Source organism: Cervus canadensis, chromosome 9 (genome assembly GCF_019320065.1).
Source record: "Cervus canadensis isolate Bull #8, Minnesota chromosome 9, ASM1932006v1, whole genome shotgun sequence".
NCBI lineage: Eukaryota > Metazoa > Chordata > Mammalia > Artiodactyla > Cervidae > Cervus > Cervus canadensis.
Window position 1 is genome coordinate 9,629,674 of NC_057394.1, and position 17,300 is coordinate 9,646,973.

Genomic DNA, 17,300 nt, shown 5'->3' on the forward strand with positions numbered 1-17,300 from the left:
AAGATCTCCTAAAGGAGGGCATGACAGCCCACTCCAGTATTCTTGCCTGGAAAATCCTATGGACAGAGAAGCCTGGTGGGCTATTTGAGTTAATATATACAACATGCCTAGGACGCTGCGGGCACAGAGCAAGCTGTCTGTGTTAGCTATTTATTTCCTCCTCTAATATCACACTGCTTTCACCAATTATTTTACGACTTAAAGTTTAGGTTCAAATATAACCACATAGGGTACACAAGCTCTGTTGCTTAATTTATGGCTACATACCTAGTGTTGAAAACGCACATTAAAAATGAAAATTTATAGAAATATCATGTAAATACAATGCTTTGTTAAAAATATGATGCTCTAAGATTAAGCAAATGAAACCCTTTGGCATTCTTTTGAAAGCAATTTTTTATCCATATAAAAATACCAAAAAAAAAAATTCTATACCAGGCAAATATTGATTGACCTACAAAAGTTCTCACAACTCTTACAGAAATCAGAGAATTCTAAAAATAGAAATGATCGTGAGTCTCTTGAAAAGAGGAACACTCAGGAGAAATAAAGACAGGAGGCAGTTAATTTAAGAGAGAGCAGATAGACTGCCAACTGGTTAATGTGGGTGAACAGGTCAAAATATAAGATGTTTCAAAAAAAGTAGACAGTGCACGAATGGGAAGTTCATGTTATTTAGCATCATTAAATTCTTTTTAGCTCAATGGGAAAAGAAGTATCCATTCCAACCTGTCTCTGGGTTACGTTTTTTCTTAGTTTTAAGAGACCATGACCCATATTATTTATTTTTTCTTCTTCCCCTTCAGCCTCTCCCTCTCTTCTGGTTCTTACTTCTCAGCAAAAAAACAAATTTAAATCTTTTATGTGTTAAAAATAAAATTCTCAGGACTTCCCTGGCGGTCCAGTGGTTAAGACTCTGCATTTCCAATGCAAGGGGACACAGGTCCATGCCTGGTAGGGGAATTAAGATTCTGCATGCTGCGTGGAGAGGTTAAAAAAATAAAAATCTCCCTCGATACTCTGCTCTTCCAAGTGCCACCTGATAAAACATACTGATGGGGGACTTCCCTTGTGGTCGAGTGGACAAGAATCCATCTGCCAATGTAGGGAACACGAGTTCGAGCCTTTGTCCGGGATGATTCCACGTGCCCAGAACAACTAAGCCCATGAGCCAAAACTACTGAAGCCCGCGTACCTTGAGCCCCTACTCTGCAACAAGAGAATCCACCTCAGTGAGAAGCCCGTGCACCATAACAAAGAAAGAGAAACTCGAACTAGAGACTGCAACCAAAGAAAGCCCGCATGTAGCAGCAGACCCACCACAGCCAAAAAATTAAATAAGTCTTTTTTAAAATATAAAATAAAATTACAACTGCAAAGCATCCGCACAGTGCCTGGCACACATGAACTTTCTGTGAGTGTGGTGACCCCGGAGCTCCTACCCAAGGGGCTGGGGCTGGGGGGTAGGGGTCAGTGGATGGCCCAGCAGCAGGGAGACATTCTCTGCAGCTTACACTTCTTATTAAACCGTAAGATTGTGACAGGCAGAATCAGCACCCTGGTTATCTTTATATTCTCCACAGAGCCTGCCGCCGTGCTCAGTACATGGTATGAAATCATTTTGATCACGGCTAGCTCAGCAGTTCATGGAGCAGAACACCCCTGGATTAAGCCAGGAGATTCCAATTCTGACTCCAAACACTGCCAGTAACATCAGAATGACTTTCAGAAATGTACTTCTCTCTGAGAGACACCGTGGACTGTCTGCAAGGCGTTCAGTCGTTCAGACAGATGTGGTCCTTGCTTCCATGGAAGTCTAATGATGGAGATGGGCTTGATATAATGTTCACATGGTTAGATAGCAACAGTGGAGATAAGAACTATGAGAGTATATTCAGAGGCACCTAAGGGTGTTGAAAGAAAGAATGCAAGGAAGGCTTTTCTGAGCAATGAACATTTGCATAGAGACCTGAGTATGAATTAGAGTTAGTGGAGTATCATGGAGGTGAGCAGAAGGGAGCACTTTTGGGTATGTGAAAGTCCAAGATGGACAGGAGCAGAGCGCCCTCCAGGTCTAGAAGAGGCCCGCGTGGCTCAGCTCAGCAAACAGAGGTGACAGGGCCAGGAGATAACTCAAGGGCAGCAAATAAGGGGCCAGGTCAGGCAGCAGCAATGGGGCCTTCAGTCTAAGAACACTGGGAGCAGGGAATCGTCCTGGGGTTTGGAAGTAAGGAGTGTATTGTCTATAGAGAATTGAAAGATAGTCATAAAGCTAAATATAACCTTTCGTTTTCACCATTCACTCACTGGAAAATTTATGTCAACCAGTGTAAACTCTGGGAGTTGGTGATGGACAGGGAGGGCCTGGCATGCTGCAATTCATGGGGTCGCAAAGAGTCAGACACGACTGAGCAACTGAACTGAACTGAACTGAGTATGTTAGTAAATGCTTAGCAACTTGTTCTCTGGAGACAATAAAGATATATGCCTACGCATACACACACATGCACACACACAGGTGTACATATTATAAATGTTACAAATGACATAAAGGATTGTAACACGCAGTTTGCAAGTAATGATAAAAGCAGGCAAATACTCTTTTTCCTGCAACTTCTACATAGTTGATGGAATCTCATGAAACGCTTTTGTTGATTTTTGCTAAAGGCTTGTGTCTATATCCAAACAATGCTTGTACTCTTTGCAACCCCATGGACTGTAGCCTGCCAAGCTCCTCTGTCTATAGGGATTCTCCAGGCAAGAATACTAGAGTGGGTTGCCCTGCCCTCCTCCAGGGGATCTTCCCAACCCAGGGATTGAACCCAGGTCTCCCACATTGCAGGTGGATTCTTTACCGTCTGAGCCACCAAGGAAGTCCAAGAATACTGGAGTGGGTAGCCTATCCCTCCAGGGGAACTTCACAACCCAGGAATTGAACCAGGGTCTCCTGCATTACAGGCGGATTCTTCACCAGCTGTGCTGGTAGTTGATGGAATCTCATGGAACACTTTTGTCGATTTCTGCTAAGGGGTTGTGTCTATATCCAACCAATGCTTGTAATTCAGCCATGATTTCACAAATGGAATTGCATCTCAATCTGCTCTTTTCCCAATACATTCATTATCATTAAATCTGATATCTCATCTGTTCAACTATGTCTCACCTTTGTACAAATTAAGCCCATCAAATTAAGATTTTTTCATGTCATCAATAAGCGCAACACATTTTTAAGTTTCATCTGCATTATTATTTCCTCCATCACTTTCTTAAATCTAGCAAAGAAGACAGTGGGCAAAACATCAAATTGAGCCCGATTTGTGTTTGCCAATTTCCATGGTGTAAATGACACAGGATGAGATGGTTGGATGGCATCACAACTCAACAGACATGAGTCTAAGTAAGCTCCGGGAGTTGGTGATGGACAGGGAAGCTTGGCATGCTGCAGTCCATGGGGTTGCAAAGAGTCGGACACCACTGAGCCACTGAACTGAACTGAAACACTCCCACAGTGGCTGACCGCAATCTACCAGTGTGACATCACTGAATGTGGGTTAGGTAGCACTAAACGCGGCAGTGAAAAGAATTGTTCAGATTTGATCCACATGTCACAAGTAGAGTCTTGGTGACTTGTTAACATACCAAGGGTGATGGCAGATTGGGGAAGTACTGGACGCATCACCATGCCAGGGAGACCTGAAGAGGAGCGAGCAGCGAGAGCTCACCTCTCACTTTGCATGAGTTCCATTCAAGGTTCTGGTGACAACCAAGGGGAGAAGCTGAATAGGAATCTAGATACACGGGTTTGGAGCTCAGAGAAGAAAGGATCCGAACTGTAAATTTGGAAGATATTCACTGAAATGTTGGCAGTGTGTTAAATCATGCAGCGAAAAATTGTGGCTTCTGAGCAAAGGGCTGAGATCTTTAAAACACATCACCTGGATGTTATCAAGAAGCAGACCCAGAGCAAGCCGAGGAGACTGGGGGGGGGGGGGGGGGGGAACAGGCGGATTATCACTCTTACCAGAGTGTTCTAAGAAGGAAGAATGAACTTTGCCAAGAGATTAGGTAGAACGAAGTAGGACAGTGTTCTTTGTATTACTAACTACAGGTAGCCAAGACAGGTTCAGTGGAATGCAGAAATCAAGAACTGAGTGCGATCTGGGAGACTAAAGAAGCGTGGGCCGTGGGCCAACCACCTTTCAACCAGTTCAGCTACAGAGAGTAGGAGCAAGGCAGAGTGGCAGCTGGAAGGGCACCTGGAGGGGAGGAAGGTTTGGGGCTCATGAAATGCCTATGACTCGGGTCCAGTGAAGAGGGAGATACTGAGCTAAGACAGGATTCTGTGATACTGGGGGAAAAGCAGAATGGACGGAGGGTTCAGAATCTGTTTTTTTAGTAACAGCAGTAGCTTTGTAGGTTTGAGATTTCCCTGGTGGCTCAGACGGTAAAGCATCCGCCTGCAATACGGGAGACGTGGCTTCGATCCCTGGGTTGGGAAGATCCTCTGGAGAAGGGAATGGGCCACACACTCCAGTATTCTGGTCTGGAGAATCCCTGGTGGGCTACTGACCATGGGATCGCAAAGAGCTGGACACGACTGAGCGGCTTTCACTTTCCATCCTTGGGTCCAGAAGATTCCCCTGGAGGGAATGGTCACCCACTCCAGTCTTCTGGCCTGCAGAATCCCATGGACAGAGGCTACAGTCCATAGAGTCTCAAAGAGTCGGACACGACTGAACGACTAACACTTCGGAGGCTTGGCAGTAGAAAGTGGAGAAAGTTTCTTTTTTTTTGACACGGGAGGCAGAGAAATCTACTAAGAATGCGGGTTATGAAACGCGCGGAGTGGCAATGTGGTTGGGGGCGGAAGTTCAGGACAAAAATGACTTGGATGCAGGAGCCGGCAGGGTTCGCGGGTCAGCAGGAGATGCGAGACTAGAGCCGTGGAAGAGGGTCTGCTAAAAACAAAGGCGGGGGAGCAGCAGGGCCTTGGACGGAAGAACGCAGTCTCATCGGGTCTTTCTAGAGACGCAGAAAGTTGAGACACACACTCTACTCCTCCCAGGCAGGAGGAAGTCTGGATCGTCCGGGTCGCTGCGATCCAGTTCCCTTTCTTGCAGGGACGCGGCAGCACCGCTCCGCCGAGCGCCACTGGCAGCGCGAGGAGCGCCGGACAAGCCGGGAACGGGCTCCAGGGGCACGAGGGGCAGGGGGGAAGGGGGTACACGCCCGCGGTGGCCCCCGCAGCCCGCCGCCCGGGGCGAGGCTAGCGCCGCCCCCTCCCGCCGCCTGGGCCTCGCCCGGGACACAACGCCCAGGACTCCGCTTCCTCCTCTCGCTCCGAGTCCGCCTCTCAGCCCCTGGCGGCTCGCTGCGCCGCGACTCGCTCCCTCTGGCCTGACGTCACCGGTGCGCCAGCCAATGAGCTCGAGAGGGACCGGCGGCGCCCGTGAAAGTGACGGCAGGTGCAGCCAATGGCCGCGAGGAGGGGGCGGGCCGAGGCGGCGGGGTGTGAGGGGGGCGCCCGCGCGCGTGGGGAGCTGCGGGCGGTGCGGGCGAGCGCGCGGCGGGCGCGGCGCGGGGCGGGGGGACGCGGCGGGGGGCGGGGGCGCGGCGCGCGCGGCCCCTCCCCCTGCCCAGCTCGGGGCAGGCGCCCGTAGCCGCCGGACTTCCCGCGTCGGCCGGGGAGATGCGGCCGCCGCTCGGGCTCCTTGCAGGTAACACGCGGGGCGGCCCCTGCAGGGCCGAGGGCGCCGCGGCTGGACAAGCAGAGTTGGGCGCCGAACGGACCCGGGAGGTCCCCACTGCCCGCCGCGCCCCAAGCTCCGTCAGTCCGAGCCGGGCCCGGCGGCGGCGCGGCTGGAGGAGTTGGCTCCCGGACCCGGGCTGCGGCCGGGGCCGGGGTCACGGCGGATGCTGGCCCTGGCGCCGTGCGCCCGGGTGTCAGCGGCACGCGGGACAAAGGGCGCGGCGTGGTGGGGGGCGCGCTCACCGCCGCCCCGGCAGCGCGGGGTCCCCGTCGACCCCGGGCGCACGGGCGCCTCTGGCGCGTCCCCCGGAGCGGACACCTGGCCGCGGGCCCCCGCGCCACCCGCCAGCTGGCCGCCGCGCAAGCGATGGCTGGGCGCAGCCGGGCCGCCTGGCCGCCCGCCCAGGGGGAAAGGCGGCGCCCTGGCCGCGCCGCGAGTGCCAGCCTCCCCGCGCTCGCTGCCCGGCCGAGCGGCGTGCCCTGGGCCGGGGCGCCCGGGGCCACCACCGAGCTGCCGCTTCCTTGGGCCGGGCGTGGAGTTTGGGGAAGCCGAGCGGGTGGCGCAGCCGCCGCCTCACCTCCTGCGAACTCCGCGGGGCTTCTCGTCTTGTTGATGTTGTGTCTGTAGGCTGTGCGTATTTTCTTCCTTCTTTTTTTAACCGCACACAAAAGAAAGGAGTTAGAGGAACGAGCTAGCCAGAGCCCCGTGAGTCATCCCACGCTGCTCTTTCTCTTGGAGCGCAGATGGATGGGGAGTGTTTCTTGAGAAACAGTTAACAGGGAGGACTCACGGGGACCCCCCTCCCTGTCCCCTGTCCCCGCAGCCCCGACCGCGCCTGGGGCGCCCCAGAGGGAGGTGGGGTGAAGTGTCACCCGCTGACTTCGATGGGAAAATGGCTACAAGCTAGCCAGCTGGAAACTTTCTGGGACAGTGGAACTGGGAATGTCGAACCTCCCGCATTCATTCTTGCTGTCGGCAGACCTGGCCCTCGAGCGTTACTGAATTAAACCGAGAAGGTGATCCGAAGAGGAAGCTACTTGGAGTAGCATTGTGTTCGGCGCTGCGTGGGGGGAGGGCGGGAGAGATGAGTCTCCAGTGCCCTGGGGGCCCCAAGAGAGGAGCAGCCAGCTCTGGTCTCCAGGTGCTGGGTCAGGAACGGCTGTGTTCTTTCTTCTGGTTTCCAAACGGCCTGTCTCATCTCAGGCTGGCAGAGGGCAACCGGTGTGTGGATGGATCAATACTGATGAGCTGGAAAGGCCAGTCTGAGGCCAGAAGGCCCTTCAGTGCCGCTGGAAGAATATTTTCCAGTAGGTGTTCACTGCTGATTTTTCCAGGGATCGTGTAAGTTTGATCTGTCACCCCCTTACTGCAGTCCAGGCTGTGTGGCAGGCGTCACCGCGTCCCCGGGGTTCAGAGCTCAGTGACTGCTGTATGTTTGCTTTTGAGGGATGGCTGCCCTCTCTGAGGCCTCTCTGACCTTTTCATTGACGATTGATTGATTGGTTTTAACCCGCTGAAAATAGAAGCTTGGTATAAGGAGTATGAGATATTGAAAATAAAGAGGCTTGTGCTTCAGTTCCAAATCTAACTACATACAGGCGCTAGTGAATTCTCAACGCAGTGGGGGGTAAGCACAGGATAGGGGCAGGAATCCGATCAGCAGTGTGGTCACTGGTGGGACTAACGTGCCCTTCATGGGCTGAACCTGAGGCCATGATGTTGCTCCTTCCTTCTCTGTTCATGAGGCAGACCTCCATGGCCCAGGAGCCAGGGCTCGCAGGCAGGAGGACATCCCCTGGGGAAGACCAATGGGGTGATGCCGCCCAGGGCCCATCCAGAGAGAAACAGAATCTGCACCTTTTCCTGGTTCATGCTGCTGTTTAGTCTCTCAGTCGTGTCTGACTCAGTCGTGTGACCCCGTGGACTATAGCCCGCCAGGCTCCTCTGGTCCATGGGATTTCCCAGGCAAGAATACTGGCTTGCCATTTTCCTTCTCCTGGTACAAAAAGGCGGAAGGGACCTGTCTCCCTCCAGGTGCCACTTCATGCTGGCAGAGCTTCTTGTACCTGAGCTTCCAGCCTGCCTGCGATCCTTGCAGAAAAAAAGTCCATGGTGGCTCAGACAGTAAAGTCTGTCTACAGTGTGGGAGACCCGGGTTCAATCCCTGGGTTGGGAAGATCCCCTGGAGAAGGACATGGCAACCCACTCCAGTACTCTTGCCTGGAAAATTCCATGGACTGAGGAGCCTGGTAGGCTACAGTCCATGGGGTCACAAAGAGTGGGACGCGACTGAGCGACTTCACTTTCACTTTCACTGTTGGAGGAGGAGGATTAATGTGTTCAGCCACATGGTTTATGCAGGATATACAGATGCCTGGTCACAGAGCCAGTGCCCTGGATCTGCCCAAAAGAAGGGTGCCCTTCTCTCAGTTGCATCAGGTTACCTGATGGGCTACTGCTGGCCTTGGTTGGCTAGCCCATCCTCAGTAATAAAAGTTGACGGCAACGTGTTGTTCAGTCAGTCAGTCGTCTCCAACTCTTCGTGACCCCATGGACTGCAGCATGCCAGGTTTCCCTGTCCTTCACTATCTCCTGGAGTTTGCTCAAACTCATGTCCATTCAGTCAGTGATGCTATCTGACCATCTCATCCTCTGCCACCTGCTTCTCCTCTTGCCCTCGATCTTTCCCAGCATCAGGGTCTTTTCCAGTGAGTCAGATGTTTGCATCAGGTGGTCAAAATATTGGAGCTTCAGCAACATGATGGCAACATGGGTGATCCCAAGACAGGATGTCAGGGACTGGGCCACTGGGAACTAATCTCTGCAGAATAATGAAGTGAAGTGAAAGTCACTCAGTTGTATCTGACTCTTTGGGACCCCATGGACTATACAGTCCATGGAATTCTCCAGGCCAGAATACTGGAGTGGATAGCCTTTCCCTTCTCCAGGGGATCTTCCCAACCCGGGGATCAAACCCAGGTTTCCTGCATTGTGGGCTGATTCTTTACCAGCTGAGCCACAAGGAAAGCCCAATAATAACAGTAGTGGGAACCCATTGTTTCCATATATGCTCTTGTTTAATCCTTAGCACAACCTCCTGGTACCCTATGGTGCTGATGAGGAATGGATCCTTGGAAAGACCAGGCAACTCAAGGTCATGTAGGTAGCAAATCCAAGTCTGTCTGCCCACAGGGCCTGTGCTGTTAACCTCTGGGCTAGACTAAGGTTCCTGACACGCTGTAGCAGAATTGCATTTGCTGAGCCACAGTATTTTCTGAGCTACCCTACTCTGCCCATTAGCAATCAGGCCTTAAATGGAAAGGGCATTTGTGAGTGTCCTTGTGGGCAGCAGAGAAGTGGGGATCTTGGACCAGGGAAGGGAAGCAGCAATGAAGAGGGAAGAATCAGCCAGGATGGGGAGCAGGGCAGAATCTAGGCTCCCTGATGTCCCTGCCAGAGAAGAGGGGGAGCCCTTCTGAGATGGGCTTATCCATCCTGTTGACCCCCCAAGAGTCTGGGCCTGGTCCCGATGTTCGGGTCTATAGTCTGCCTTCTGTCTATCTCAGCAGCCCTTGCCTGAGTACCAAAAGCACTAGTGTGTGTTACAGACAATCTGAGATGAAAAGGGAGGCCAGCAACTAATGTTGTTCAGTCGCTAAGTTGTGTCTGACTCTGCGACCCCATGGACTGCAGCACGCCGGGCTCCTCTGTCCTTCACCATCTCCCGGAGTTTGTTCAAATTCATGTCCTTTGAGTTGATGATGCCATCCAACCATCTCATCCTCTGCCGCAGCAACTAATTCAGGAGCACAAATGAGTTCCCGATGCGGTACTCTTCCTAGAGGGCCATTTGCACCTCAGAGATCCGCTTGTAAAATACTGGTATCATCAACTCAATGGATATGAGTTTGCGCAAACTTCAGGAGATGGTGAAGGACAGGGAAGCCTGGCGTGCTGCAGTCCATGGGGTCGCAAAGAGTCAGACACATCTGAGCGACTGAACATGAAACTCAAATATCTGGACCTGAAGCAGACAACACGAAGATCAGTTATGGGACCGTCTGTCAGCTCACAGCTCCATTTCACATTTAAGATTGATATGAAACTAATATAAACCATTTGCTTTCCTTCATATTCACTTTCTGAACTAAAGAACTCTTGTATTCCCTCCGTATTACGTCAGGGTAGCTTCCTAACTGTTCAATCTTTTTTCACTTGTAGCAGGAGTAATTTCTGGAGCTCAAATACGGACACAGTGGTTGGGGCCTGCGTGGTGACCTCTGTTGTGTTTGCAGCTGTAATTTGGATTTGACCAGTGGTTTATCCTTTCAGTGAAAAGGGGGGGGGGGAGTGACACACAGTGGCTGGAATATTCCCCCTGTACTTGCTGAAAGCATGAGTTACAAATGAGTTACCTCAGGTGGAAAAGCTAGAGGGCCCAGTTCCACGAGAGCTGCAAAGCCCTTCCTCTGGGGGGTAATAGGTTTATCCCCTTCCCCGGGCCTGGACAGGAACAGTGCTGCCATAGAAGAGAGGGTCCCATTGACTGTTGTTGGGTCCTCGGCACGTTCACTCAGACAGAGAGCTGCGGAAAAGAGGCCCGTGACGTCCAGTGGTCCCTTGGGCTGACTTCTCATTGATTCCATCATCTAGGTATTCCCTGGAAGACCTGGAAACAAATACAGGTTCAAACTCATGTTGACCTTTGAAAAGCATGATTTTGAACTGTGTGGGTACACTTATATGCAGATTATTTTCTGTAGTAAAGACCTCAGTACTGAGGGAAAAAACAACTGAAAAAACAAAATTGTAGGGGGCGCAAGTTTGATCCCTTTTCAGGAAACTTAAGAGCCCACATGCTATGCAGTGGAGCCAAAAAAAACAAGACTACCTGGTCTGTGGTTAGTTGAGTCCCTGGATGGCAAGGAACTGCAGATACAAACTTATAAAAAGCTCTGCCTAGATTTTCAACAGTGAGGAGGGTCAGTGCCCCTAACCACTGAGTTGTTCAGGGGTAATCTGTACATCTAAAGTGCCTCCCACTCTAAGGGCCTGAAATTTTCTTCCATCTCAGTGTGAAGGAGTGGGGCTGCTCCCTTAGTAGGGAAGATGAGAGCCTTGCTTATTACTGGTCAACCAGACGCTCCAGGGGATTCTCAAATTATTCTCAAATGAATGTGCTTTCTTCTTCCTTGAAGAAAGTACTTGTAATAACAGTTAACCTTCCTTTGACAGTCATTAAACCCCGTGGTTCTAGGCACTTTCGGTGGGTGTCCTGCTTAACCTTCGTGACAACCATGTTAGGTGGGCCTACTTATCATCCCCATTTTAGAGGTGAGGAAACTGAGGCCCAGAGAGGTGAAGTAACTTGGCCAAAGTCAGGGAGGATTAGACCTAGACAAGATCCTGGTAAAACCAAAGAGGGTGCCTGTTGAAGGTGTGGTGGGCATGGGGACAGATACAATGTGATGGGGAGGGGAGGTGGTTTCATACTTGGTGAATTCCAGGTTAGGAAGTTCCTAGGCAACTGCTGGAAAGTTCTTTTGCTTTGCTGAGTGCACAGGACATGCACTCAAAGATAGGCAGCACACGCAAGGCCACCGAAGTAAGAAATGGCAAGGCTGGGAGATAGCATTTCGTTTTAATGTATTGCCTATTTGAAAGAAAAGCTAAAATAAGTGTCTTTATAACTTGATAACTAGGCCAGAAGGATGCCCCCATCAGACATACACACATAACTTTATAACGTGACTCCCTCACCAACATTGAAGGTCATGTCCTCACCTAGAAGAGGACCCCCCCAGTCTCCTTTAGGACACAGCCTAACAATGCTGGAACAACGCTGTCCCCAGCATCTGTCTGCAGTGGGGCCTCCTTGCTCTGTCTGTCCCCTGGGTGGGAACCACGGGCATGTGCCTGCCACCTCACCTCTGTTAAACTCCTCTTTCTCCCAGATTTTCATTGAATGGGCAGCAGTGTCTGTGTTCTGCAGAGAGACCGTAAGCTCTTTCACAACCAGGACCATGCTTCACGCGCACACACATACAGACACACATGATTGTTGTGCTGAGACCCAATAATGAATATGTATTGATTTTTCTTGATTGCATGAAGCAAGATGGTAACTTTTTTTTTTTAGCTTTGTAAACTGGCTCAAGGACTGTAAAAATGATCTGCCTTCTGGGGCTGATAAACATAGGATTTGCTTAAATCAATGTTTCTCAGGGATAATCCAGCATCAGAAACCCAAAGACTCCTGACGTGGTCGGTTGTGTCTGGGCCCAGGAGAAGCTCCCTGGGCCCAAGGTGATGGTTCTGCCCACTTGAGGTTTGAAAGCACCCCTTAAAGCAGTTTAGGATCACACCCTATAAACTCACAGCATAAATAAATAATTGACCATCGAGCTCTTTTTCACTTGGGGTAAACATGCCTACTGATGTGTGCATGTGTGTTAAGTTGCTTTGGTTGTGTCCAACTCTTTGCTACCCCGTGGACTGCAGCCCGCCAGGCTCCGCTGTCCATGGGATTCTCCAGGTAAGAATACTGGACTGGGTTACCATGCCGTCCTTCAAGGGATCTTCCTGACCCAGGGATCGAACCTGTGTCTCTTACTTCTCCTGTATTGGCAGGCGGGTTCTTTACCACAAGTGCCACCTGGGAAGCCCACCTACACTACAAACCTCCTCCCAAGGCGCTGATGAGTACTGATGTCGTGTCACTTTTCCTGCAGGTTTCTAGCCAGCAGAATGCTGGACCCAGAGGCCGGCGGGGAGCAGCTGTCAGAATGGCCGAGTGGGACGCCAGTCTGGACCACATCATCCCATCCTCTGTTCTTCCTCCCTTCTGGGCGAAGTTCCTCGTGGGTTTTGCTTCCCTCGTGTGTTTTGCCCGGAGCTACGATGGAGACTTTGTCTTTGATGACTCTGAAGCCATTGTTAACAATAAGGTTCGTATCTTGATGTCTGTCTGGTAAACTGACTTGCCTGCATCTCAGTAATGATCTGCATCAATTATTTTCTATGGCCGTGGTCCTCAACCTCTCTGACACCAGGGACGAGTTTTGTGGAAGAGTTTTTTTCCTTGGACTGGGGCGGCGGGGGAATGGTTTCAGGATGATTCAAGCGCATTATATTTACTGCGTGTTTTATTTCTATCATTAGTACATCAGCCCCACCTCAGCTCACCAGGCATTAGATCCCAGAGTCTGGGGACCCCTGCTCCACTGAACTTTCGCTGAGCCTTTATCTGAGCCCCCATCGTGCTCCAGATTTCCCATCTTTTTTTAGAAAGCATCTCCTTGATTTAGGGCCCCTTTTATTGCTGGCAGCAGGGTCTCCCAGCCTTGCCTAACCTCAGGCTTTGCCCTGGCTGGGTGCCCTGCATGAGGCCCCAGCCCACGCATATATCAGAGAGACTGTTCTTCTAACATGACAAGGCCATGGTATTGCAGAGCCTTGCAGGCTATTTGAGGTTTTGTGAGAAAATTTTACAGAACTCTAGGCCAGAAGGATGCCCCCATCATATACACACACACACACACACACCTGCTGCAGTGGTGGGCAGGTCTGATCCCCCACTGGAAGGCATGTCCTTGGCTGCAGGCAGTGAGCCGGCCCCTTCTGTGTCCCTCGCTGGGAGCATCAGGACGTCCTGCTGACAGTTGCAGACGACCCGGAGTTTGCTGCCCGAGGAGGCTGCATTCCCTGCTCATTTCATCCCTGCTCGTTTCACGTGTGGAGACTCAGATTTGCTGAATTCGCGAAACCCCAGCCAGTTCTGCTCACCAGTGGGTGCAGATATTCTCTCTCAGTCGCTAGCTATAGAGGTAGGGAAGAAGAAATTGGCTTGTGGGAAGGAAAGAAAAGGGTTTCATCGAGCTAAAAGAAAATCTGAACAAGAAACTTGGAGGCAGAGAGAGCCCAGAGGAGAAAGATGGTGGAAAGAACATAGTTAGAACCTTTGTGACGGGAAATGGCTACCCTTTCCAGTATTCTTGCCTGGAAAATCCTATGGACAGAAGAGCCTGGTGGGCTACAGTCCATGGGGTCACAAGAGTCGGGCACAGCTTAGTGACTAAACCAAACCAGCCCCGACTCAGCAGATGTTTTGTGTCTGCCTTAAGGGGCCAAGAGAACCTGAAGGAATTCACTCCTCTCTCTTTCTCTAGTAGATACAATGGTAGCGTCTCTTTGTAACACTGTCCTTAATGCTCTGCGAATTTTGAAGTCATAAGATTTTCCCAAATGTGGAGAAAGCCATTTTCCTATTGAAAGTGTGAGGGAAAATTCTCTGTGCAAGGAACGTGTATGAGGTGGGGTGGAGGGGAGGGGGCGAGGGGTAAGGAGGTGACTGTTTGGCGGATAGTTTATTTGTAACATCCTGTAAATGATTTGCTTCATTTCCACGGCACAGACTTCGGTCCTGGTGTTTATTATGAATCCAAGTTCTTCACTTGTAATTTCCCTCAAGTTCGTCCAGCAGTTTACTGCAGATGTTTCTGTTTCAGTTCTTTTTGCAGCAGTGCTTAGGAGCAAAAGAAGTGTGTTAGCTCTGAGCAACGGTGTCACGTGGGTGGCTTAATAGCGATTCTCCAGCGGGATATGTGGCTTAATAGCTGCTTTCCAGCGAGGATATGTGACTGCCTTTATTGTTTCGGCTGTGCTGGGTCTTCATAGCTGTGCGGGCTTTTCTGTAGCTGTGGAGAGCAGTGGCTACTCTCTAGGTGTGGTGTGCGGGCTTCTCACTGCTGTGGCTTCTCCTGCTGGGAACACGGGCTCCAGGGCACGTGGACGCAGTTGTGGCTGCACGCAGGCTCAGGAGATGTGCTGTGCGGGCGTAGGTGCCTCGCAGCTTGTGGGATCTTCCCGGACCAGGGATCGAACCTATGTCTCCTTCATTGGCAGGCAGATTCTTAACCACTGGACCACCAGGCAGGTCTGCCTTTATTATTGTTATTTTTTAAATCCATTTGTTGAGAGTTTCTTGGCTATGCCACTCTAAGAGAATGTATGAAGTGTCAACTCTGGACCCGTGTTGAAGAGCTTTGGTGAGCGAGGCGGGGAGACGCAAACCGTGTCATACGTGAGATGCCCGGGACGAGGTTGTGCTTCTCTTTCCTTCTGGGAGCGAAGGCAGATGAAGGCGCTCTGTGACCCCCTGCACATTGTCTTGGCAGAGCTTTCTGGAGCACCACACTGTGCCCCTTTGTTCACTTGTGAGCCCGCTTTTCCCCTCCCCGCCTAATGAAAGGCCCTCCTCTGTTCACTGGCACCCTGCCTGCGGTAATGTGAAACAGGCTGTGACTGGAGCTTCTTGGTGTTAAAGGCTGTTTTCCAGATGCTTCCTTGTAGTGTTGCCTGTTTTCATGGAGATGATGATTTTCTTTGAGACAGTGGAGTCAGCAAGCATTTGAGACACAGCACATCTTTTCTAGAAATCATTAGGAGGAAAAATTGACCTTTCTTCCTGCGGCGCGCCCTGCTGTGTGTGGGCTACACCCAATCAAATATTTAGAGCTTTGTTGGTGTTCGTTTTCTGCTCAAACGCAGGGAAAGATCCTTTCCTCCTTCCTTCACAGCTGAGCAGGTAGTTCTGGGACAACGCAAAAGTACGTGACTTCCAATGGGGTAACGGAGTAAACGGAGTTAGTGGGTGGATCACACGACCCTCATGAAATAGCAGCTTGACTCTTAGAGGCGGGTGTGTGCGCTCAAGGCCCCTGAAGCTGATACCCATCGGAAGTGAAATTCACCCACTAAGTGGGCGTCAGGTCACCAGCTTGTCTCTGTCCTACGTCGTCAAACTTTTCTTTTTGCGTCATTAAGCACCTAAGGCTTCCCAGGTGGCACTAGTGGTAAAGAGCCCACCTGCCAACACAGGAGACCCGGGTTCGATCCCTGGGTCGGGAAGATCCCCTGGGGGAGGAAATGGCAGCCCACTCCAGGATCCTTGCCTGGAGAATCCCACGGACAGAGGAGCCTGGCGGGCTACGTCCGTGAGGTCACAGAGAGCCGGGCACAGCCGAACGACTCAGCACAGCAAACATACACTGAATTCTGCTGTGTGTCCTGGACCCTGGTTCTCTGGGAGTGGCCAGGATGTGGCCCACTTCTTCCATCTGGGTCATCACCTATCTTCAGATTATCGTGAGCAGCAAAGACTGCCCCGTTTGGATGCAGACCCGGACAGAGGTGCTCAGCAACATGTCCGGTGGTGTCATTTGTGGGTGCACTTCTGCCTGCATGGCCCCGAGCCAGGTCTTCCAGCCCACCCAGGAGTCACCGGGCCTTGTGATTTCCCTTAAGGCCTGCCTTCTTAGCTGAAGTTCATCAGAGTTGTTTTTGTTACTGCTGTGAAGTATCTTGACTCCTCTACCGTGCAGTGCTTATCACATCATTAATTTCTAGACCCTAAAATATTCCTGTTTAACCATGCTGTAGAGAGAAAGTTAATATTCAGTTTTGATACTTTCTCCAAGTGCCTTGTCTGCCTTTCTTCTTCTTAAGCACAGTTTTAGTAATCTAGTTTCATATTTAAATGTTAAAAAAAAAGATTCATTTTAAAGCATCTGTATAGTTCAGTACCAAATTAAATTACCTTCTAAGATAGGTATTGTTTTAGAATATTTGGTCATTTTTATCTTTAAAAATTATGTGGAAGTTGTTTTTTCTCTAATTTTACTATCTGCTTAGCTCATAATCCAAAATGGGAAGGTTTAAAATATATGGGTCGGGAAGACTCCCTGGAGAAGGAAATGGCAGCCTCCTCCAGTATTCTTGCCTGAAGAATCCCATGGACAGAGGAGCCTGGCGGGCTACAGTCCACGGGGTCAGACACAGCTTAGTGGCTCAACAGCACCCTTACATAATGGATGTGAGAGAGGGTGATAGTGACCTCACTTAGCTGCTTGGTCCATTCGTTCATTCTGCATGGATTGAGCCCCTTCTCTGCACTCCCCCCAAACCCGCGGGGAGGGGCCCAGGCCTGGAGGAGCCCCAGCGCAGTGGGGCAGATAGCAGTCATGTGACTGTGAACCTCCTGGGAAACAGGTGCTGTGAAGACAGGTAGAGGATGCTCTGGGCCTCCCAGGAAGAGAATTACTTCAACTCCGGAACGTCGTAGCCCAGTGGCTGAAATACAATGAGCAGGAGAGGCTAAGCTCTGGGGAGCTGAGGGGTGACCATCTGGGCACAGACCCGTGGGTGCACCGTCTTGGGGCGGGTGGCAGCAGGAGCCATTTGGGGACCAGGGGCAGAGCCAGAGTCTGGGAGATGCACCAGCAGAGTTCAGCTGAGGGGCCGGAGCACCCCAACTGCGGTGTCCCCGTAGGACATCGGCTTGGTCCTGGAAGGGGCGGGGGCTCTCACAGTGGGTGGGAGAGACCACTTGGAGAACGTGCAGAGCGGGGTACAGTGGAGCCCCGACGAGGCCCGGCTGGGTGCTGGGTGTGAGGGCGATGGTGGCTGGACCCAGGACCAGTGGGAGACATGGAGAAGAGAGGGCTTCCGCCCAGCGGGAGGGCGCAGTCCCGACCCCGCCGTCTGCTGTGT

General features: G+C 51.3%; 1 protein-coding gene across 4 annotated transcripts in view; it reads left to right on the forward strand.

The window, feature by feature from the left end:
* The first annotated feature begins 5,544 nt into the window (after window positions 1-5,544).
* TMTC4 (transmembrane O-mannosyltransferase targeting cadherins 4) overlaps window positions 5,545-17,300 on the forward strand; it is a 57,880-nt gene continuing 46,124 nt past the window's right edge. For 2 of the 4 annotated variants that reach the window (XM_043478357.1, XM_043478358.1), the window contains exons 1-2: window positions 5,546-5,717; window positions 12,482-12,697. In XM_043478357.1, the coding sequence (XP_043334292.1) occupies window positions 12,536-12,697 (162 nt within the window). In that variant the 5' untranslated portion in view covers window positions 5,546-5,717; window positions 12,482-12,535. Of the gene's footprint in view, window positions 5,718-12,481; window positions 12,698-17,300 lie in introns of all 4 variants that reach the window. The other 2 variants (XM_043478356.1, XM_043478355.1) reach the window with 2 other exon arrangements.